The sequence below is a fragment of the Canis aureus genome, chromosome 19, assembly GCF_053574225.1.
Source record: "Canis aureus isolate CA01 chromosome 19, VMU_Caureus_v.1.0, whole genome shotgun sequence".
In the NCBI taxonomy this organism is placed as follows: domain Eukaryota; kingdom Metazoa; phylum Chordata; class Mammalia; order Carnivora; family Canidae; genus Canis; species Canis aureus.
In genome coordinates, this window is record NC_135629.1 from 55,535,537 (window position 1) to 55,557,764 (window position 22,228).

A 22,228-nucleotide genomic window follows, 5' to 3' on the forward strand; every position below is an offset into this window, starting at 1 on the left:
CCCGGCTGCCCGCGTGTCTGTGCAGCGCCCCGACCCCGACCCTCCCGGTGCGCCCGGACCAGCACAAGACCCCGAGGTTCCGAGAAGGCTTTATTGTTACGGGGGTGGGGAGGGGGGTCAGTCCTTCTTGGCGGCCGCTTTCCGCATGGCCGCCAGCACGTTGCTCAGCTCCTCTCTCTTCCTCTTGGCGCGGATGTGCGTCCCGACCTGCGGCGCGGGGAGAGCGGTCGGCGCGGGCCCGGGGTCTGGGTCCGGCTGCCCCCCCCGCCCCCGCCCCCCCCGCCCCCCACCTACCCGCTTCTTGATGAACTTGAGGGCGCGCTTGTCCTTGGACACCTTGAGCAGCTCCATGGCCCGCCGCTCGTACGGGGCGAAGCCGCACACCTCCCGGATCATGTCCCGCACGAACTTGGTGTGCTTGGTGAGGCGCTGCGGGGACGGCGCTCAGGGCTCAGGGCTCGGCCCCGGTCCGCGCCCGCCGCCCGCCCCCCCTCCCCGCCCGCACTCACCCCGCGGCGGCGGCTGTGCCTCGGCTTGCTCACGTTCTTCGTCACCTTGTGGCCCTTGTTGAGGCCCACGGCCATGGGGTAGCGCAGAGCCATGGCTGCAGGCGGCTGGGGGGACGGACGCGGAGGTGAGTCCGGGCTCGGGCCCCCGCCGCCCGGAACCCCGCGTCCCGACTCCCCCGGACTCGCTCGCTGCGCCCGGCCACGGCCCTGAGCCGCCCCGGGGCCCAGGAGAGGGGATGGCGGCGGATCCTACCCGGCCGGCGCCCCACTGACCTGCTGCTGCTCGATGCTCCGGCGGCGGAAGGGCCGTGGGCCCGCGGAACTCTGGGATATCTAGCTCCCGCGGGGCGGGCGGGCCAGACGGGCCGGGAGGCCGCGCGCTCCCCCTGGCGGCTGGAGGCCGCGCGGCCCCTGCGCGTGCGCGCTTGCGCCAGCCGGCCCAAACCACGCTTCAGCCTGGGCTGCGCGTCCTTTCCCTGTGGTTGGGAGTTCGAATCCTGCTTCTGCAGCTGGCTGGCTGGAATCCCACCTCGGCCGCTGGCTTGCTGACCCTGCGCCAGGGGCTTCACCTCCCAGGACCTGAATTTCTTCATGTATAGGCTCAGGACAAAAAGAGTACCCATTCCAAACTGTTCGGCTAAGATACAATGGCACTCGGCACAAAATAAAACCCATAAACAGGTATTGGTTTCATTCTATATGACGCCAAACTCTGTGTTAGAACTCAAGAGGGCGATTTGGTATAGTGCCCTTTAATACATTTGATATCATTTGATGTAATTTCAGATGGTGCAGGGACTGGAGGCCCGGTAGAACCATAAAAAAAATTTTTTCCCCTGGTTTTTATCTTTCAATCCTACTTATCCCCCAAACAATGGTCTGCCATTTGGAGCTAGTCTGTTTGGGGTTAACCCTTCTGACACTTGCTCGTTCTAGACCCTTGCACAGCCAACAGTAGCCAGCATTTTGTAATATTGCACTCATTCTACAGTTTTTATCTGGACAGCTGCTTTTTCTTTATCAAACCACGCTGATTCATCATTTTAAAGAGAGGATGTGTCGATTTTTCACTAGTTGATGTAAACATCAGGGGATCCCTGGGTGGCGCAGCGGTTTGGCGCCTGCCTTTGGCCCAGGGCGCGATCCTGGAGACCCCGGATCGAATCCCACATCAGGCTCCTGGTGCATGGAGCCTGCTTCTCCCTCTGCCTATGTCTCTGCCTCTCTCTCTTTCTCTCTCTGTGACTATCATAAATAAATAAAAATTAAAAAAAAAAAAAACATCAGTGACGTGCAGATAGATACAGCCCACACTTGGTTTAAAGTCCCGTGTCAGAATCCCAGCTCCTATCACGGACTGCCTTTCTCTCTCTAAGCAAATGTCCTTAGTTATAAAATGGAAACAACAGTAGCACCAACTTCCAGTTCTGAAGATGCCACGAGATCACCAAAGTCAAGTGCTTGGTGTCTGATACACATGATCATTATTGGTGCCCAAACCACCATCCTTCATACTGCAAACAAGGCCTTCAGCCCACCAGTACTTTTCCTCCCCTCCCCCCCCACCCCCGACTTCTCCAGTGAGGTCTCCACTGTGAAATGGAGAAATGGAGGCTGGAGGAGTCTGCTCCCCGCACACACATCCCTCTTTACCAGCTCGCCACCAGCAAAATGGAAAAACTAAGCAATCTGAACCTATGTGCAAAAGAAGGGTTTTTATTGTGAAACAGAAGGCTGGGTCCAGCCCAGAGCACATCCTTTCCCTCCTCCGCGCCCGGGACCCCATCCGCAGAGGGGCGGCCTCAAGGCTGTCACCTGCGGGGGCAAGGGTAGGGGCCGCTCCAAGGTTGAGCGAGCAGAAAGAGACCAGGGATGCGGTGGTTCCAACAAATGGCCAGGGTTCCCCGGGTGCCCTGATGGATGCAGCCTGGGGCCTGGGGAGAGTCACACCCCCTCTCTTAGCCTCAGCTTTCTCATCTGCAAAATGGAAGCAGCAACCATGTCACCCACAGTGGCCCGGATGACTGAGGAAACGCCTTCCAAGTCGGTGACCAGGTGCCTGGCACACGATCAGCGCTTGCAAACTCGGAGCTGCGGCTCTTTCCAGGTGCTGGCAAGTTTTTCTCAGTTTTCCTTTTCTGTCTTGATGATTCTGGCTCGGGCCTCGGCCACCGGCTCAGAGGTGTCTCGATGGGTGTCGCCGCTCTGGGACGGCTGGATGGAGGGCTCCCCTCTGGGAAGACGAAGGAGCGCCGCCCCGGGAGCTCAGGCAGCGGCAGCGGCGACAGCGGTGACGTTGAGCTCCTGGCGGATGAACCAGGCCCTCGGGTGCGGCAGCCATCCCCGGAGCAGGCCCAGCAGGTGGAAGCGCCACGGGTAGAAGACGCCGGGGGCGCGGGTGGCACCGCCGCGGATCACCGCCAGGGCCGCCTTGGGCCCCGGGGCCGCCTTGGCCCTCGTGACTCCCCTGGGGACGGGAGGGTGCGCTGGGGACTGCGGCCGGGCCGCCCCCCACAGCCCCCTGCCCCTGACGGCCCGGGCCTCACCTGACTGCCTCGGCGGCCGAGGCGCGGTCCCGGAGGCCCAGGACACACATGGTGATGGCCACGTTCACGTCCTGCACGTCCAGCTCCCGCCGCAGGGAGCCGAAGAAGCCGTCCAGCGCGAACTTGGCCGCCGAGTACGGGCTGGAGAAGGACGTGGGCACACGGCCTAGGAGCGCGGGGGCGCAGCCGCTCGTGACCACACGGCGCTCCCCCTCCTCCGGAGCCTCCCTGCCCTGTCCAGGTCCGCCCGCCTCCCCGGCCGCGGGCACGCACCGAGCAGCGAGGACACGACCACCAGGGAGCCTCTGCTGTCGGTCAGGCTGGGCAGCGCCAGCGAGGTCAGCTGCACGTAACTCAGCAAGTTCACCTGCAGGTGGCGACGGCGAGTCACCGCAACGCGAAGGCACGCCAGCCCGGCAGGGGCGGGACTTGGCGCTGTGGGCGGGGCCAGGGCGGGCCGGTGGGGGCGGGGCCTTGGTGCTATGGGCGGGGCCTGCGAGGGGCTGCACCTGAGGGTCGGGGCCTTGGCGCGGTGGGCGGGGCCTGGGAGGGACGGGACCTTGGCGCTGTGGGCGGGGCCAGTGGGGGGCGGGGCCTTGGTGCTATGGGCGGGGCCTGCGAGGGGCTGGACCTGAGGGTCGGGGCCTTGGTGCTGTGGGCGCGGCCCCGGAGGGGCGTGGCCGGAGGGGCGGCGCCTAGGCGCGGTGGGCGGGGCTCAGGAGGGGCGGGGCCTGACGTGGGATCAGAGGGACAGGCCGCTGGGCGCCGCACCTGCAGGAGCCAGCGTGTCCCCTGGATGCTCCGGGACCGCGTGCCTGCCGGGGTGGCGCCGAGGTGGTTCAGCACGAGGTAGTCCAGCCCTCCTGGCCCAGAGAGGCCCATCAGCAAGGAGCTAGTCCTCGAAGAGACCCCTCCCCTGGGCCCCGTCACCTTGAACTCGGGAAGCTGCGGCCGGAGCACTGACCCCGTGCGTTCCGCCCCGGGAAGCTCCCGCCTCCTACCGAAGAGACCGGACCCTATTCCCTGGCCCTGCCAGGCTTGGTCCCCGATCCAGTGAGACCCAGTCCAGAGTTCCGCCCCCTGGAGGCAGTGAGGCTCCACCCTGGCCAAGCCCCAGACCCCTAAGCTCCGCCCACCGAGACCACGGCCCCACCCCCTCCGAGTCCTGCCCCAAGTCCTAGGCCCCCGCCCCAGACGCCAGGCCCCGCCCCTCACCCAGCTTGTCCAGCGCAAACTGCACCACGCGCCCGGGCACCTCGGGGGAGGCCATGTCCGCAGCGATGTAGAAGACCTCGGGAGCGCCCAGCTTCCGGCAGTTCCCTACCACCTGGGGGGCCAGAGCTGCCCGTGGGCCGGTCCACCCCGGCGGGCCCCCCTCGGCCTGCTAGGCCTCTGGCGCCCCAGCCCAAAGCTCCCCTCCCCCCACCAACCCCGTGCTTCGGGTTACATTCCACATTATTCCCAAAGCTCTGCCCCGGGGGTGGGGGGGCACATTGGCAGCCCGGGGGCTACAACAAGGGCCCTTCTCTTTGCTCAACACCCGCATTTAAAACTCAGATTTCAGGTCAATCTCGAGATGTCTGGCCCCTCTGGACATCGTGCAAGGTCCGTTGCAAACACTACGTTTTCTTGGAGCTACCATGGGCTAAGAAGCGTCCACCCACCACCCCTCCCTGGAGTTTGGCACAGGCTCCGGACACCACCACCAATCCCATTTTTTGAGGAACACTCCCTGTCTTTCACTGTCTCACTGTATTAACCCAACACCAGAACCCAGGAGAAGGTACTTTTATTGTCTCTGGGGGGCGAATGAGGAACCTAGGCTCAGGGTTAACCTACTTGCTACAGGTCACAGATGAAGCCTGGATCTTTGGGAGTATTTGAACCCAGGCCCGGTTTTCCAGCCACTCCCGCCCCCACCATTCCACTGGAAATCGGCGTCTCACCTTCTGCAGGAAAGCCTCGGTGTGGGCTGTGAGCACCAGGTGGGAGCCCAGGCGAGCGTAGTGATAGGCCAGCTCCTCCCCGACGCCTGCGCTGGCCCCGGTCAGCAGCACCCGGGCTCCCTGGAGGCTGGCTAGCAGTGTGCACCGTGGTCAATGCTGGGGATGCCCCGGATGGCGGGCCCAATTCGTCCCTCCCCCACCTCCAGGCACTCACCAGGGTCAAAGTTGTCATCCCAGTAGTAGGAGAAGAACAGGGCTCCCAGCCCCGTGAGGAGCAGAACCTTCATGGCCGGCTCTGAGTCTGCAGGGTCTGCAGCGGGAGAGAGGATGGCAGGCACAGCCTGGCGCACAGCCTGGCCCACAGCCACCCCCATTTCCCCAGCTGGGCCTTTGTTTGCTGACGATGCTCCCTCCAGGCCCTGCCCTCTCTCCTCCATCTCCGCAGCCAGCACCTGGTCCAGGTCATATAGCTTCCCCTCGCCTCTTCAGGTTGTTCTCCCTCCTAGAAGCAGCCAAATTACATCTTACCTCCCCCTGCTGAAAACCCTCCCCATCTCATTTAGGACAAAAGCCAGGCTCCTTGATGCTCAAAAAGGCCCCACGAGGACCAGCCCCTCTTGCTCTGTTTGCCAAAACAGCGCCTCTTCAGCATTCCTTAGAAGGAGCCAGACTCCATCCTGCCTCAGGGCCTTTGCATTGGCTACTCCCTCTGCCCGAAATGCTCTTCCCAAATATAACCCAATGAGTTGCTCTCTCACTTCTCTGAAGTCAGCACAAAACTGACCTTCTCCAAGGAAAACCCCCTGGCCTCCTTTCCTAAAGTACCTCCTGGTCCCTCTCCCTCCTCTTGCCTCTAAAACTTCCACGCTCTCAGCACTTGCCATGATCTGAAATCATCCTGATGATCTGTTACATGCTCCCTGTCCCTCTCTCCTCTTAGAGCGTCAGCTCCACGAGGCAGGAAGGAAACGGAAACTTGCTTCTGCTTTGTTCGCTGTTGGGTCCTCAGTGGCCCCCAAACTGCCAGACATGGAGCAGATGCTCGACAGACACGAGACTGGCCCTGAGTGATGTGACGAACATTGGAAGTGACAGCTGGGGGGACCCGGAAAGATGACTCTGGAGACACCAGGAAGGAGCCTGTGTCGTCACGGTTAAGATGTGACTTGAGCTGTGGGAGTGGATTTACTTGTTCCGGGGAGAAGGTGAAAGAGAGAAACAGGCCAAGGACTTCACGATTCAGGGGGGCACGAATCTTCCCCCAAGGAAGGCACAGGCCCGTCACATCCTGGGGTTTCTGTTCTCTGAACGCAGTAGGGGTAGAACTGTAGAACTGAGAGATGGTGGGGCTGGGGTGCCCTCAGCTCTGAGATGTCTAGATCCTTCGACCTACTGCCAACTTCCAGCTGCCTCCCCCTGCCTCCCCCACCCTCCCACTCCCTCCTCCGCACCCTATGCTCTCCGGGCAGCCCAAGACATATTTACCCAAAGAAATGTGACTGCCCCTTGCTGCTGCAAACCCTCTCAGGGCTCGCCACTGCCCCTCGTGGAGACCGAGCTCCTCACCCCGGCCCACAATGCGCCGCGGGCCCGGCCCTGGCCCACCTGTCCCTTCTCATCTTGCCGGGTTCCTGTCTGTGACTCTTTCTCAGCTCTCCGAAGAGTGAAGTCCTCGCCCCTCCCCAGTCACGGCAGCCATCCCACCTCTCCCCGCTTTCCAGGGGACGCCCGTGAAGTCCCGCAACTTGACCCTCTTCCACCCTGACCACAGCAGCCACGCGGCGGGGGCGGGGGCGGGGGCGGGCGGCCGGCTGGCCGTCTGGGTGGATGGGTGGGTGGATGGATGGACGGAGCAGCCGGCCGGCGTCCCATGGGGACGGAATTGGGAGAACCAGACCCTCGCAGAACGCACTGGTCCCCTGACCTCACAGAGCCTCAGTTTCCCCTCTGGACAAAAGGGGCGTGCGACGTGCCGCGCGCTCCCAACCTCGTACTCACCCACTCGGGCCTCAGTTTCTCCCGCCGTCCAGCGGGGCTGGGGTCCGGGCCTGGGAGCCCGGCGCGCACCCCTCGGACTCGCACCTCCCTACGCTGCCGGCTCGGCCGGGCCCCCGACCGCGCCCCCTCCCGTCGGGTCCGGGTCACGTGACACCGAGCCCACCTCCGCAGGGGGCGGGGCCTGGCGGGGGAGCGCGGCGCCCGGACGTTGCCCGGCAACGGCCTTCCGCCCGGCTCGCCCTCGCCCCGCCGTGGTCCTGGGCCCGCCCCCTGGACGAAAGCCCCGCCCCCGAGGCAGGCACGTGACCGAGGGCCCGCCTCCCACGCACAATTCCGACCTCGCGTTGCCGTGACAACCAACCATCTTATTGGCACACTCGCCCTGGGCCGGGGCCCTCGGTCCCCCGCGCGGGCGCGGGTGGATCTCCCGGACTCCGACGCCTTCTTGGGCCACTGTCGGGCCTCAGTCTAGACGCCCGACTCCTCTTTTCCTCGCACGCCGCCGGAGCCGCGCCAGGCCGGACTACATCTCCCAGCAGTCTCGGCGGCTGGGCGAGCCGTCCGGCGCCTCACGGGGGTTGGTCCTGACTCCATTTCCCAGGCAGCCTTGCGGCGTCCGGGCTCTGAAGATTACACTTCTCAGAATCCTTTCGCTGGAGGGCTGCGGAGCTTCTCCGGCGTTTTGCGGCCGCCGCGCGACTTCGACTCTCACAGGCCTTTGCGGCTGAGTCGGGCGACTACGTTTCCCAGAGGCCTCTGCGGCGCAGTCACCGGAAGCGGCGGGCGAGTCGAGTGTCCTTGCGCGCGGAGCCGAGCGACCATGGTGCCCCGAGTGTGGTCGCTGATGAGGTGCGTGGGGCGGCGGGGCGGGCTCCGAGCCCCCGAGAAAGCCCCTCCCGTGGGCACCCCCCGCCGGGTTTGCTTCCGGCTGGGTCTTGGAGTTCCGTGGCGTCGGGTCCCGCCTCGGCCTGACCTGAGGGTCAGGAGGGGAGGGGCCTCCCGCGATCCGGGGCCGCAGGTGCCTCCCCTGGACGGCGGGAGTGCCGCCCGCGCTGCGCCAAGACCCCGCGTGCCCGGGGCGACGCGCGACGTCCCAGGAGCGCCCAGGGCCGCGCGGGACCCCGCGAGGCACAAGGCCGGGGGTCTAGGCCTTCCCTCGCCGCGCCGTGTGCGGATCACGAGTGGGCCTCAGTTTACCTGTTAAACGGGGCCGAGGGGCTGTGCTCTGTGCAGTGAGGGGAGCGTTGTGCCAGGCGGTGCCCGGCCGCCTCCTTGTTCTTCCGTGTCCGCTGCCCGGCCTCGCTGTGTCACTCCTCGGACCCAGGCGCCCCGCGTGGGCCCGGAGCCCGGGGCTGCCGGCAGTGCCGGGGAGCTGCTGAGCCGCCGCCCTGCCTCCCACCCCCCCCCCCCCACCGCAGGTTCCTCATCAAGGGCAGCGTGGCCGGGGGTGCGGTCTACCTGGTGTACGACCAGGAGCTGCTGGGCCCAAGCGACAAGAGCCAGGCTGTGCTCCAGAGGGCCGAGGAGGTGGTGCCCCCAGCCATGTACCAGCTCAGCCAGTACGTGTGCGAGCAGACCGGCCTGAAGATGCCCCAGGTAGCCCCCGGCGGCGTGTCCGTGTCCGTGTCCGCGTCCTCCCACGGGCTCGGTCCTGCGAGGCTGGGGCCGCGGGGCCCTTCCCCTTCTCACCTGCCCCTTCTCCCCTCTCTTCCCAGCTCCCAGCCCCTCCAAAATTTAACTTTCACTTCCGTGACACCTGGAACTCAGGTAGGCCCTGGTCCCCGTGCTGGGGGGTGACCCCTGCCACCGCAGCCTCACAACCCTGCCACCGCTTGCTTCCTGGTCACTCCTTCCCGTGGCTCCCCGTGCTGCCCTGCACCCCTGCCACGGATCTAAAGGATCTAAAGAGGGTGGAGATTTCAGGGAGGGGTGAGCCAGAGGGAGCCTACTTTGAGGACAGGTGATCTCAGACAACATGAGGCCCTGCCCCCCCCCGCCTCAGTTTCCCCATGTGGGACCGATGGCGCTGGAACTGGTGCCTCTCAAAGCCTTGTGGAGCTCGGGTTTCCGGGGGGCTGGTGTGGGTGGGCGAGACTCGGTGGCTGAAGGCGCTGGGCCCTCCCTCTCCACAGGGATCCTCACGGTGATGTCAGCTCTGTCGGTGGCCCCCTCCAAGGCCCGCGAGTACTCCAGGGACGGCTGGGAATACCTGAAGGAGCGGATCAAGTAGCCTGCCAGAGGCCACCTGCCCCAGTCAGGAACGGGGGCAGGGGCACCAGCGACCTGGAGACTCCAGACTGGGACTGGGACCCCACTCGAGGGCAGCTCCCGGCCTTGCCGGCCCAATAAAGGACTTTGGAAATGCTCCCCGACCCGTGTGCTGGCCCTGGGGGCTGGGGGTGGCCCGGCTGGTGCCCAGAGCAAGGGGCCTGGGCTAGCAGCTCCTCAGGGCCTGACCTGGACCACAGGTGTTGGTTAACCCCTTTGCCGTCCGGACCCCACTGCTGAGTCTCCAACCTGGTGCGGGGCTGGGGGCAGACATTGACCCTGGAGCTCCACGGACAGTGCTCAGGGGCCCAGGAACGGGTTGAGAAAGTGCCGATGCCGGCCTTCCTGGAGGGCTGAGCCCAGGGTGGGGGCTTTGCGGGGCTGGGGGCCTGGGGAGGGGCATGTTCATCTCCCCGCTGTCTGCATGGCCAGGAGTTCCCGGGGCCGCTCAGTGATCACCATGTGTAGAGCTGCTCACGAGAGCGACTGCAGTCCCCGCAGGACGGGCCTGTGTCCCCGGGGAGGGGGTCATGACGTGGGGGCTGCAAAAAAGCAGAGATGGCCAGGTGTGGCCCAGGGGCGCCGGGCAGGCAGGCAGGCAGGGCTTCAGGAAGCACCTGGCCACCCCCAAGGCAGCCGCACAGCGAGGACGAGGGTGGGCCGTGTGGTTTCCAGGTGAGGAAAAGGGCGGAGATAGAGGCACCTGTCTGAGGGCACAGGGCAGGCAGGGCTGCGTCTCTTACAGACGGACACACGTACCCCGAGGGCTGCTGGGGCCTCAGGCTGCTCCAGGCCCTGCGGGTCCCTCAGCAGCTCTGAGGAGATGCCTTACCCAAGCCCTAGGTCTGTTTGCACTGACGCCCCCCCGCCCGGCTCTCGGCCTTGTGCCCTTCCATCCACTTCCCAGGTCCAAGTCTGAACATGTCCCTGCCCTCCTCGGAAACCCTCTATGGCTCCCTGCTGCCTTCCCCTTGAGCCCGGACTCCTCCAAGGGGCCCCATTCCCAGAACGCAGTTGGTCTTCACCCCTGGCCTTGGCACCCACTCAGCAGGCCATCCTCCCTCCTGACTCTGGCTCATCCTGCCTGCAGCTTAGCATTGGCCTCCTCTGGAAAGCCTCCCGACCCCTTCCTCCCAGCCTGAAGTCAGGCACTCGGCCCAGGCCCCCCGACTGCCCTGTGGGTGTCCTATCAGGGCCTTAGCACTGCGAGGCAAGGTCGCCCTACCTCAGCCTGGGCACAGTAGGTGTTGAACAGCATCCCTGCCTCCACCCCCGAAATGCCAGTGGCACTCTGTCCCCTGGTCCTGACGGCTGCAGACGTCTCCAGTTGCTGCCAGGTGTCTCCTGGGCAGTCATCCCAGCAGACGAGCACTGCCTTGGGAGTTTGCTAGTCTCCCGTGACAAATGACCAGATTCAGGGGCTTAAAAGCACACGTCGACCGGTTCACAGATCTGGAGGCTGGAAGCCCACCACGGGTCTCACGGAGCTAGGACAGGGCTGGCTCTTCCTGGGGACAGTCCGTATCTGGCCTTTTCCAGCTTCTAGAGGCCACCACACTCAGCAGGAGTGCCCCCCCCATCTTCAAAGCGAGCTGTGGAGCGTGTGGGTGTCCAGCCCCCCCCCAGCTCTCCTGCCTCCCTATTCCCCTTATAGGACCCCAGTGAGGACACTGGGCCCCAGAAGGGGCTTCTGGCCCTTTAGGTTACCATGCGCACAGGCTTGGGGATGAGGGTGGGTGGGGTGATCTGTGGCCCAGGTGGGAGGGGGTTTTATTTGCTGCCCCTGCCCCCCACCATCTGAAGGCTTGGTCACGTGTCTGTCTCCCCCCACATACACCCATACCCCATTGTGGACCCTGCGGGAACAGGGGCCCAGGCTGCCTTGGTGGTTAGTGTGTTCCCAGCCCCAGACAGGCTTGGACTCCACAGTGATGTGTCAGGGAGGCAGCCGGCCTGTCACCACTGCTCCCCTGGACGGGTGGACCCCAACATGAACACAGACCAGGGCCCACAGAGACGGAGCCTGGTGGACCTGAGGAGCAGCATGGCCCCACGTACGGGCCTTAGCACCACGCTGCTGTCACACCTTACCCCACGGGCATGCTGCTCCACTCAGGAGATGCTAGGAGCCACAGACACAGGAAGTAGATGGTGGTGTGGTGGGCGCAGGGCAGTTGGCGTTTGGGAGGATGAAAGGTTCTGCAGGCGGAGGTCAGTGATGGTGGCACAACACTGTACGATACTAATGCCACCAAGCTGTACACCTAAAGTGCTTAAAATGGGAAATTGTGTGTTATATGTATTTTGCCACATCAAAAAAAAGGCACAGCAGCCTGTTCAGCTAGGCTGGGCCTGTCCTGGACACGGAGGCAGAGTGTGGAGGACAGAGGGCCCAGGAGGGGGAACAGGGACAAAACGGCCACGACGCAGAACGCAGACGATCCCACAAACCCCAGGTCCGGGTTCAGGCAGGCCAGGAGCGTGTGCTGTCAGTAAAGGGCTTCCGGGAACCCGGACAGCCCCTTAAAGCTGCCCCTTCCCCCTGAAGAGCCATGGCTCAGCTATGCCAAGTATAATTTACACAAATATGTGAAATAAAAAAGAGAAAACACTTTAAATAAAGGGTATGTGAACAGAAACACATTTATTACAAAAAACAAAAACCAAAAAAAAAAAAAAAAAACAGAAAAAAAAACACAAAACATTCACATTGTATTGAGCTACAATATGGCAGCAGATAAAAAAAAATTATTGTACACAGTTGAAGAGAACTCCTAACAGAACATACTCTTGTTGCCACGGGACAGAACACAGGAATCCAAGCACTTAGTAGCGGCGAGTGAAGCGGGTGTCGTTGGGTCGGCTGCCCCGGTTCTGTCCCCCGAAGCCACCCTGCATTCCGCCGCGCGGGATCACGTGGCCCCGCGAGGCCCCGCCAGGGGCGAAGCTGCCACGCCTAGGACCGACACAGATCCCACGTCAGAGAAGTCCGGCCGGCACGCCCCCCGTGCACACTCCCCCGTGCACACCCCCAGCTGCCGGCCCTCTTCTGGGAGCAGAGCCTCCATCCAGCAGAGAGGCGGTGAGGGGGGCAGACTCAACTTTCTAAACCTCCCAGGCGAGCCAACACGTAAAGATGGACAAGCAGCGCCAGACACCTTACCCTGACATCCCTCCCCGGTTCATCATGTGACCTGGCCCAGAGTGACCAGACATACTTCTTTCGCCACCTATAAGACAAGAGATACTTTTCAAACAGCTTGTCTGAGCACAGCAGACGGAGTTCCGAGGACACCAACACGAGGCTCATGGGACTCCAGTCCCGTTCCTGAGCCACGCAGTCAGCCCAGAACCCACAGGTCCCAGTGATGCATCAGCACGCAAGCTGCACGCACCTGACGTCCTGGCTAAGTCGAGGCAGAGTATTAACCAAAGCCCACAGCAGTCTTCTGTGCCAGACCTCATCTGTTCCCTCCCTCCCTTCCCACATCCGGTCAGTGATGAGCAAGACCCCATGGTCTTAGAGCAGAGACAGCTCTTCCTGCCCTCAAGACAAGGCAGACAGGCTGTAAAGCAGGTGCAGCTTGAGCTTTCCAGATGCTTCTCCAAAAAAAAGAGACCTCGCCAGCTGAGAGTCAGCCCTTACCTTGCCACCTCTTGTGGTCCCTGTCTATCATGCCTCCATCAGCAGCACCCTGCCACGCACGGTCATCCTCTATTCTTCGGCCATGATCCCCCCAGTCACGTCTGCCCCTTGGAAAAAGACATCTCTGATTTGGATTGCCCCTCTCTCTGCCTTTCAGAGTAGGAGTGGTGGTGGGCTCTGGAAGGTGGGTTTAGCATTCTGTGTGCCCAGTCCCCATCCCTTTGGGTGGTGGGGGTCTACGGGAATGTTGCTCAAAGCTCCAAGGAGGCCTGAGGTGTGGCCAGTGCTCTGGGTCATGGGGCCAGCACTCATCTTTCCCTGAGACCCAGGGTCCTCAGTTGGGACACATTCAATCCTGCCTACGGTGCATGAGGCCCCAGCCAGCAGTGTGGGGTGCATGACACAAACCTGGGTGGAGGAGGCAGCCCCCGGCCCTCGCTCATCCTCTTGTCAGAGCCGTATCCGCCCCACCCGTCGCGAGAGTCCCGCCCATGGCGCTCTGGTCCTCCATGGCGTTCGGGGTAATGCTAGATGTTAAAGAGCCAGAATAAGAAGGTTTCAGTGTCAAGCCTGGATCCCAAGGCCTTTGGGGCAACAAGCTAATAACAACAAGGATAATAACAGAAGTGCTGGCAAGCGTTCAACACGTGGTCTTGTGCCACACGGGCCTTTCAGCTTGAATGACAGCCAGGCCCCCAAAGTCTGCTGGTTGTCTAGTGAGGAAAGTCAAAGAATGGAGTCACAGAACAGAGGACAGAAGCCGAGGCCTGAGATGCACCCTAATCCAAACAGAGTGAATTCAGGCACCAAAGGAGAGAAGAGTACTGGGCCTGGTGACTGCCCTGCACCAACAACAGACAACAGTAGGCCAGGTGCCTGCTGTACTCCAGCCCCACAAGGGATCCTTTATCGCAACTCAGCCTGGACCTGGCACCTCTGGCACAGGCCACACGAATGCTGGACCCTGTTCAATGCACTACCTGAAGGAAGGATGGAAGAGAAAGCCTCCCATTCTAGGAAAAGATGTTCTGTTCCAAAGATGTATTTATTTAAGAGAGACCAAGGACATGAGGGGCAAAGAAAGAGGCAGTGAGAATCTTTTTTAAACACTGAGCCCAGGGCAGCCCCGGTGGCTCAGTGGTTTAACGCTGCCTGCAGCCCAGGGCGTGATCCTGGGGACCCTGGATCGAGTCCTGCGTCAGGCTCTCTGTATGATGCCTGCTTCTCCCTCTGCCTGTGTCTCTGCCTCTCTCTCTGTCTCTATGAATAAAAAATAAATAAATAAAAATAAAAATAAAATAAATAAATAAATAAATAAATAAAATAAAATAAAATAAAATAAACACTGAGCTCAACGCAAGGCTCAATCTTAGGACCCTGAAATCACAACCTGAGCCGAAATCAATAGTTGGATGCTCAACAACTGTGCCACCAAGGCGCCCCTAGGAAAAGCTGTCTCAAATGCCCACTCATCTTTCACCCGAGCCCTGCCCCTGCTTGCTGGAAGAACGTCCGAAGCTCTTAGGGAGCTGACCAAGTGCTTTTGGTTCCACTGTCCCACAAATCCAACCTGTGGCCCTGGGGTCTTTTGCTCCAGGATCACATCTAAGTAAGAACACCTAAGAAAGGGAGCCTGGTGATGAAGCCCCTCAGCTGAAGGCGCCAGCTGCCCTGTTGCTGCTCACGCCCAGACTTACCTTACCCATTAAACCAGGGTGGGCGTGTGCTTACACAGGGAGTCCTAAACACAAATGCCTCCATGACCTGCTTCCTCTGGCCTCTCATTCCCAGATGTGTGCGGATATTCCCTCAACAAAGGGGCAGGGGCAATTGAACAAGATGGACAAAACCCAGCCTCATTCCTTCTAGGAGCAAAATAAAAAGTCAGAGGGCCCCAGAAAGTCAGTCCTTCCAAATGGAGCAAGAGCTGCTTAAATGAGACCCCAGAATAATGTTTCCATAAAGAACCTTCAAAACAAAACAACCTTCAAAACATACCAGCTTTTAGAAAAATTACAGCCTGTGATTTAGACCGCTTCCTATACTTTTAGACAAACACAAATATTTAATAAGGAGTATTTGGGGCGCCTGGGTGGCTCAGTCAGTGTAGTGTCTGCCTTTAGCACAGGTCATGTTCCCAGGGTGCTGGGATCCAGCCCCACATTGGGCTCCCTGCTTCTCCCTCTGCCCCTCCCTGCTTGTGGTCTCACTTGCTCTGTAATGTAAATAAATTCTTTATAAAAAAAAAAGTATCAGCCTTCTAAAAACACAAAACTGACAGAGAACACTTTGTACAAGGGCCACATCTAGCTCTTCCTGCTATTTCATAATGTAGCCACGCTCTTCTATCCAACTGACCAACCTACGTAACAGTTCAGCAAGACCCAGGAAGCCTGTGCCAGTGCTTCCCGTCTGTGTCCCCTATCACACCACCTGCCATCTAGGACAGCACTGATATCAATATTATTGAGGACACTGTATGTGAAGAAAAGCAGTCTTTCAGGTTTCCAGAGTGTTTTAGCTACCAACGGTGGGCAAAGGAACCCGAGGGACTGTACTAGACACAGCTAGCAGCACCCTCGGCCCAGCTCCTCATGCAGGAGGAAGCACCCTCAATTTCACAGCTGGAGACACAAGCTCCACACAAGTGCTGGACCAAGATGTGACCCTCTCTGGCTCTGTGGCCTGGAATTTAACCACCGCTCTCAACTTTACCAAAGAGGAACAGAAGACAAGGTGCACATTTAGCTAACATCTCAGATTTACCTCTAGGAGTAGAGAAAAAGGAATCACGTGAAGATGCCTCCAGAGGTAGCAGAGAAACCCCCTCAATGTGGCCAAGGAATACCACCACCCCCAGTCTTACACTCAGTCTGTACTAGATGCAGGGAAAGGAAACTCACAGGGCGGCAATTCTGGCCAACAATGCCCTGACCACATCCTCCCTTCATTCCCCCCATTCTTCCAAGTAAACCCATGAAAGAATCAACGCTCTTGGCGGAAGTTCTCAAGCTAAAGCTAGGACAGGAAAAGGGAGCACATCAAGCATATTCTCTAACGCGGTCATCCTGCAGAGTGTGGGTGTGGACCAGAGACTGAATGGCTTTCCGACACTTGGGAAAAGTGCCCACTTGGCGGGCAGGTGGACCCAGAGAGCACAGCACTGCTTGCTTTAGGTGCCCCTGGACTTGCAGGTGCTCAGCCGGGCAGGTCACGATTGTCCAGCAGAGCCTAAGAGACGCACCCAAGGCTCTTGAATCGTCAGTACAGGGTGTTAGTTACTCTCATTTAGAGGCGGACAGAACCTCAGGGTTAAGGCTGGAAGAGATTCAGGATACACTACTCTTTGTTCACCTCGGCTGAGGAGGGAGAAAGCATGCTGAGGAGAGAGTCAATCCCATGGCAAAAACTGATAAAACTAGAGTTTTCGGACTTACCTGTCCTTCTCTTTCTCCCATCATGGATCTGGAACCTTCTCTCCTGTGAAAGTCAATTTAAGTAAAAGCATTAAGGAAAGAAAGATTGGTTAGGCACCCTCAAATAAAACATTTCCCAAATGGAACCCAAGTAATTCATGCTCTGATGGTTCGAATGAGCCCACAAAGCCAAGAAAGGCCAACCCTATTTCTTCAGGATTCAGAAAAAGAAGAGAACTGAGAGCAAGCAGGCAAGGTCGGGGGTGGGGGTGGCTGGCTGACCTGTCAACAGAGTGGTCGGGGTAGCGGCCCCGGTCCCTGTGGTCAAAGTCGTGGAAGCGGTCCTGGCGGTTGAAGTCAGAATGGTAGCGCTCATCCAGGGCAGCCCGCTTTGCTTCTGGCCAGTAGGCATCATCTCGCCTGGAAGAGGAAAGGAGTACGTGCAATTTCTCCCTCAACTTCATAACTTTTGTGGAGATGATGAACTGAACCCCCCCCTTTTTTTTTTAAAGATTTTATTCATGACAGAGAGAGCGAGAGAGAGAGGCAGAGGGAGAAGCAGGCTCCATGCAGGGAGTCCAACACAGGACTCGATCCCAGGTCTCCAGGAATAGGCCCTGGGCTGAGGGTCGTGCTAAACCACTGAGCCACCTGGGCTGCCCGTGAACTGAACCCTTAAACGGTCCTTGGCTCCTATCACGTCACAAAATGAGAACGGACTTTAGCAACAAGGTCTTCTTTGCTCCATGAGCTGGCAGGGTGATGTGGGATCCGAATGAAAGACTTCCATTCTACTCTGACATGCCCTGCTTCCCCTAAACAGAATAGCTTTGGTTTCCCTAACAGGGGGGCAAGAGGGCACACATGCACACCTGCAGGTCACCTCTACCATCTGCACATGGCCTTGATCTATCAGGACAGCAAGTGAGAGCCGTGACCCTGAGTTCTCCTCCAATGTGAACTAGACCCAGCAAAGACCTGCGGGGGGGGGGGGGACGGACGGACACTGAGAAGCACCTGAAACATACTGTTTCCAAACATTTATGACCATAAGGGACTCACAGCATCAGTATTTTGCACAGAGGCAGAAAGTACTAAAATAAAATAAAATACTAAAAGCTCTCGAAGTCGTGCTGGATATTATCATGGGGACCTCTTTAACCTGTGCTGGAGAAAGATGATGAATATAAAATGTGTTTTTTCCCAAGTGATGCATGCGGAAAAGCTTTACTAGGACCAATGCTGGCCCTATCACTCCAGACTCCCAATAAGCAAGGTCTGAAATTAGGTCTAACACTTTAGTATTCACACATCATGCACTGGCATGTCCAGGAAATAAAATGGTTACTGGAGTAAACCAGAACAAATCACTAGTTGACTACAAAGCCTAGAACAGGGATCTGAAGATGTTTTTTGATCTCTGGCCACCTGCTTAGCACTCGCACTTCATGTGCAGCTCTGGGTGTCCGCGCCAAGACTTGAACAAGACACTACTAGGCACTGCTTTGCATAACCATTTTTCCACCGACCCCTAAGCATCTGGTTCCTGATGAAGTAAAGGACATCAAATTCGGATGTAGCATGTACTTGTGCTGCCTTTGAAACAAAAATCTCACATTAACATGATTCAGGGACCTAGAACCCAATTCTAAATGCCATGAGCCACCTAGAAGGTGGGCTAAGAACTGGACTTACCGGCCATCCACGTCGTAGGGCCTCCGCACCGCGGGCCGCCGCTCCTGCTCGTAGCGCAGCTCCTGCTGGCGCCGCAGCTCCTCGCGCTCTCGGTGGATGCGCTCCTGCTCCCGCCTGCGCTCATGCTCCACATGCATGCGCTCCCGCTCCAGCCGCTCGCGCTCCATGCGCTCCCGCTCCAGGCGGTGTCGGTGGAAAGCCAGCCTCTCGCGGGCAATCTCCAGCCGCTCACGCTCCTCACGCTCCCACTGCGCCTGCATGCGCTGCTCCCACTCACTGCGCTCACGTACCCTGCAGGAGAAGAGGCCACAGAGCTGGCGCCACCCATCTGGCTCAACAGCTCTCACCTTGGGGAATGCAGATCAGCCCAAGCACAACAGAAAGTTGGACTCAGGGCTGTGCCCGCCCCTAAGGAACTATAGCTCTAGCCGACCCACTGATGAGAGGGAGAGCACAGCAGCAGCCCCGGAATGCCAGCATGGGCTCTGCTTCCAGCTTGGTTCCTGCCCGGCAGGTACTCGGAGCATGAAAGCGTGTGCATGTCAACGGTCAGCTGAAGTATGAGCTGAACCTCACTCCCTGAAACTTTTTCTGGAGCTCAACATAATATTCCACAAATACCTCATTAAAAATAAGACTAAGAAACAACATTCTTTTCACTGCAAATTAGGTCTCAATGAAAATCTCTGCTCCCTAAGGCATGGGCTTCAATTAATCACCACGGAATGGGGCTAGTGCTCTCGCATCGAAAACTTACACGAGTTTTTTCTAAAAACATCTTATGATGTTTTTTCTAAGCTCAGATGAGTGTACCAACAAGCTGGGGACTGCAGCTACTGAGTGAAGGATGGGCAAGGCTGTAGGACCCTCGGCTCAGCCCAGAAGGGCTGCCAGCCACTCTCCTGATAGTGATACCAGCCATACCTCAGCACGTTTCCTGCCCGTCTCTATACATGTGCCTCACTGTGCCTGTGGCTTGGAGAACAGCTACTCTTGGGGCGCCTGGGCAGCTCAGTTGGCTAAGCATCTGACTTTGGCTCAGGTCATGATTCCTGTGACCTGGGATTGAACCCTGCATGGGCCTCCCTGTCCTCCCCACTCATGCTCTATCTCCCATTCATTCATACATACATACATAAATAAAACCTTAAAGCTACTCTTTTCACGTGCACTCCTGATGCCTTGTAAAGCGGAGCCACGTTGCATGACTTGTGGCAGGGGCATGACCTGTCCCTTCTGGTGACTGTCTTCTGTTTTCCTGTCAGGTTACTTTTCCCTTATTACATTTATTTCAAATCACATTTATTCCCCTCTCTCACGTGTCTTTCACATACAAAAGTTACATTTAAACTTAGTCATCTCCTTCGTGACATTTTGGGCCCTCCAACCTGAACTCGTGAATATACTTACTTTCATTTTATCCAAATGTGGACTTTAGGTTTCTGTTCAGTCACCAGCTTATGGGGACTGTTTTGTCACAGATGTGAGCTGGAGCCCCAGAGCACTATCTAAAGAACAGCAAAGAGACCTAAAGCTTTTTGGGGAGAGTCCACCCTTTTGTCACTAGTTAGAAATGTCAGTTGCGACATATTAAATTCCCACACACTGGACAGTTCCCTGCTCTATTTGCCAGTTACTTCAACAAAGTGTCTCTTGCCCACTGCCTCTCCCTTGGAAGCAGGAAGTCATGAGCAGGCACTAGAAAAAGCAATACCTCGCACCCTTTACTCATTCTTACTCTGGCAATTTTACTGATTTTTATTTTTTTAAACTATAAAGCTTAGGGGTGACATGAATGGCTCAGATGTTGAGCACCTGAGTCTTGGTTTCAGCTTAGGTCATCACCTCTGGGTCGTGAGATCAGGGCCAACATTCAGCAAGGAGTCTGCTTGAGATTCTCTTTCTTTTTACACCCTGCCCACCCACGTGCCACTAGAATAATTAAATCTTAAATAAAATTTAAAAAAAGGAATTATTTCTTGATTGGAAACATTAACTACCATTCAACGTGCTCAATATAACTTGTGTTTAGTTTTTAAAATTTAGGGAGACATTTTCTTCAGCTATCTTAAGGATGAGGATCTCTCAATTGTCTCCCTGCACACGTTCCACTGTTTCTCTATTTCCCTTTCCACAGCTTCTGGAGCACATTTGGTGTTTGTTAACTAGCCCTACTGCACCAGGAAGGCATTCCAACTCCCTGCTGTTATCTTCCAAAATCTTCAAGAAGTGACAGGCCTATTTGTAGGAGATGATCAATTGGAAAAAAACAAAAACAAAAACAAAAACAAAAACTACAGGATCAAAGCCAAAGGCACCAAGAAATTTAAAGCAGTATTCCACACATGGGGGACTTTGAAAATATCCCCCTAGAACACAGCTTTCAGCAATACAGAGATAGAACCAAACCAGTAACATTCCTGGACAAGGACTCACCTACGGGACTCTGAGTCTCTTGACTTCCGAGGCTCTTTGACTTTATCAAAGGACACAACAGATCGCTTCTCTCTGCTGGCTGATTTGCGATCCTGGCTCTTAGAAACCTGGTTCACCAAGAAACATCCATAAATTAAGGCAGAAATGACAACAGGAAGAATCAGGCATGTCCAGGTCCAAGCATCCAAAGTAAAGGTTGGAAAAGGACCATCCATGTTTAATGGAATAACCAGGTAACAAGGTGTTCCCTAAGAAACAGGTTTTCGTTATCCTAAGTCACAACCTCATCACGATGCTAAACTATATACTAAGTATTTCCAATAGGGTCAAAATGGAAGTAGTCCCCCCACTAAAACTTTTTAAATGATCACAAGCATGCTTTTATACTTTGCTTTCTGTATCCAAAAGAAACCCCTCACTCTTGTTCTTTTCCTTCCTAATTAAACACGCAACGGGTACCTAACCATGGCTACTTATGGTGTCACTGGGGATTCCTAATTTGTGTAGCTGCATGACTTTTATGAGATCTACTCATCTTATGCCTGGAGCTCGTACTTTAGTTTTGCCATTTTCCAATTGTTTTATATAAAATAAATGTAAAAGGTCACAGGTCTAACATGTGCACACACACAGAGTGAAACCTGCCATCACTGAAATGCTGGCTTGCAAGAGCTTCACTGTCTGTCCCCTTGCAGCACGAGGTAACACGGTAGGCCTGACGCTGGTGCCCAGAATATCTCCACTTAACCGTTCATGCTAAGGATGGTTCACTATGCCTAGACCGTGGCAAAATGTGCTTTGTGCTGACCACCTGCCTTCCTCCTGGGAGTCAGGAGTCTCAATATGCCTCTGGCAGAAAGCCATGTAACCAGTCCCTGATAGAACCCTTGGGTGCTGAGGCTCTAATGGGCCGATGGGCTTGCCTGGGCAGGAGCATCACCAAGTGTTGCTACATTTTCATTGCTGCATGAGCTCACAGGCAGGACAGAGCACAGGGGAGCCTGCATGGGTCTCGCGCACACTCTGTGTCTCTTTCCCCACGACCTCATCTGGCTGTGTGTCTTTACTGCACCACTGGGGCCAATCTTTGCTGTGACTACCACCACAGGCTCTCTAAGCCCAGTGGTCCTTAGAATGAATCACTGAACGTGGGTGGTCTTGGGGACCCTGGACCCACACCTACTGAAGTTGCAAGACTGCCAAAATTTGAACTTATGGACAGCGACAGCTGCCTAAGACCAGAAGAGCAGGCAGCATGAAGCGGTAAGAGCCTAAGATGCATCCTCTGTGAATTCTGTGTTCTGCGGAACATCCCTGAAGAGAAAGAGTATTGAGCTGAGCCAAAGTGGAGACCTGACTTAGAAAGGCTGGCAGGGCTGCATGTGAGCTTAGGAATGCACGATGGAGAGCTGCTGAAACTTTCAGGGGAGGTAATGAAAATAGCCAGCTACAGGATGATTCGGGAAAAAGAAAAGAAGCCAACCAGTCCCATATTTGAATTTCCTAAGACCAGTGCTCTAACCCCTGAGCTATTATAGAACATTCAACACATTTGAATTTTAAAAGTAGCTTTAGGAAAAAAAAAAATTCTCATCAAAAAAAGTTAACTGTAAATTAAAGCTTTTAAACTCAGTTTTTTAGAATGTCAAGATCTCTACATTTTAAAAAGATATACCACCCTTCTTTTTTTTTATTTATTTTTTTTATTTATCTCTTAATTTTTATTTATTTATGATGGTCACAGAGAGAGAGAGAGAGAGAGAGAGAT

The 22,228-nt window shown here is 57.1% G+C and overlaps 4 protein-coding genes across 17 annotated transcripts in view; 1 reads left to right on the forward strand and 3 right to left on the reverse strand.

The window, feature by feature from the left end:
- Nucleotides 1–77: 77 nt before the first annotated feature.
- RPL36 (ribosomal protein L36) lies at nt 78–926 on the reverse strand. The gene is made up of 4 exons (XM_077860342.1): nt 783–926; nt 510–614; nt 295–429; nt 78–207 (listed from the first exon to the last, which is right to left on the reverse strand). Exons 2-4 carry the CDS (start codon nt 600–602, stop codon nt 118–120), a joined length of 318 nt encoding a protein of 105 aa, XP_077716468.1. The 5' UTR covers nt 603–614; nt 783–926; the 3' UTR covers nt 78–117.
- Nucleotides 927–2,205: 1,279 nt separating this feature from the next.
- Nucleotides 2,206–7,995, reverse strand: HSD11B1L (hydroxysteroid 11-beta dehydrogenase 1 like). 11 transcript variants are annotated; one of them, XM_077860359.1, is made up of 9 exons: nt 7,000–7,248; nt 5,883–6,064; nt 5,216–5,311; nt 5,002–5,132; nt 4,271–4,382; nt 3,827–3,918; nt 3,329–3,422; nt 3,056–3,221; nt 2,206–2,813 (listed from the first exon to the last, which is right to left on the reverse strand). In XM_077860359.1, exons 2-9 carry the CDS (start codon nt 5,896–5,898, stop codon nt 2,483–2,485), a joined length of 1,038 nt encoding a protein of 345 aa, XP_077716485.1. In that variant the 5' UTR covers nt 5,899–6,064; nt 7,000–7,248; the 3' UTR covers nt 2,206–2,482. The 11 variants fall into 11 exon arrangements, with proteins under 11 accessions (XP_077716485.1, XP_077716484.1, XP_077716483.1 ...); XM_077860358.1 differs by having other exon boundaries at nt 5,883–6,120; XM_077860357.1 differs by having other exon boundaries at nt 5,883–6,172.
- Nucleotides 7,359–9,364, forward strand: MICOS13 (mitochondrial contact site and cristae organizing system subunit 13). The gene is made up of 4 exons (XM_077860368.1): nt 7,359–7,848; nt 8,418–8,595; nt 8,715–8,766; nt 9,132–9,364. Exons 1-4 carry the CDS (start codon nt 7,820–7,822, stop codon nt 9,227–9,229), a joined length of 357 nt encoding a protein of 118 aa, XP_077716494.1. The 5' UTR covers nt 7,359–7,819; the 3' UTR covers nt 9,230–9,364.
- Nucleotides 9,365–11,885: 2,521 nt separating this feature from the next.
- The window catches only part of SAFB (scaffold attachment factor B), a 35,032-nt gene continuing 24,689 nt past the window's right edge, over nt 11,886–22,228 (reverse strand). For 2 of the 4 annotated variants that reach the window (XM_077860346.1, XM_077860348.1), the window contains 8 exons: nt 20,461–20,567; nt 18,025–18,315; nt 16,612–16,749; nt 16,351–16,393; nt 13,322–13,440; nt 12,914–13,014; nt 12,431–12,497; nt 11,886–12,223 (listed from right to left, as the gene is read on the reverse strand). In XM_077860346.1, the coding sequence (XP_077716472.1) occupies nt 12,094–12,223; nt 12,431–12,497; nt 12,914–13,014; nt 13,322–13,440; nt 16,351–16,393; nt 16,612–16,749; nt 18,025–18,315; nt 20,461–20,567 (996 nt within the window). In that variant the 3' untranslated portion in view covers nt 11,886–12,093. Of the gene's footprint in view, nt 12,224–12,430; nt 12,498–12,913; nt 13,021–13,321; nt 13,441–16,350; nt 16,394–16,611; nt 16,750–18,024; nt 18,316–20,460; nt 20,568–22,228 lie in introns of all 4 variants that reach the window. The other 2 variants (XM_077860345.1, XM_077860347.1) reach the window with 1 other exon arrangement.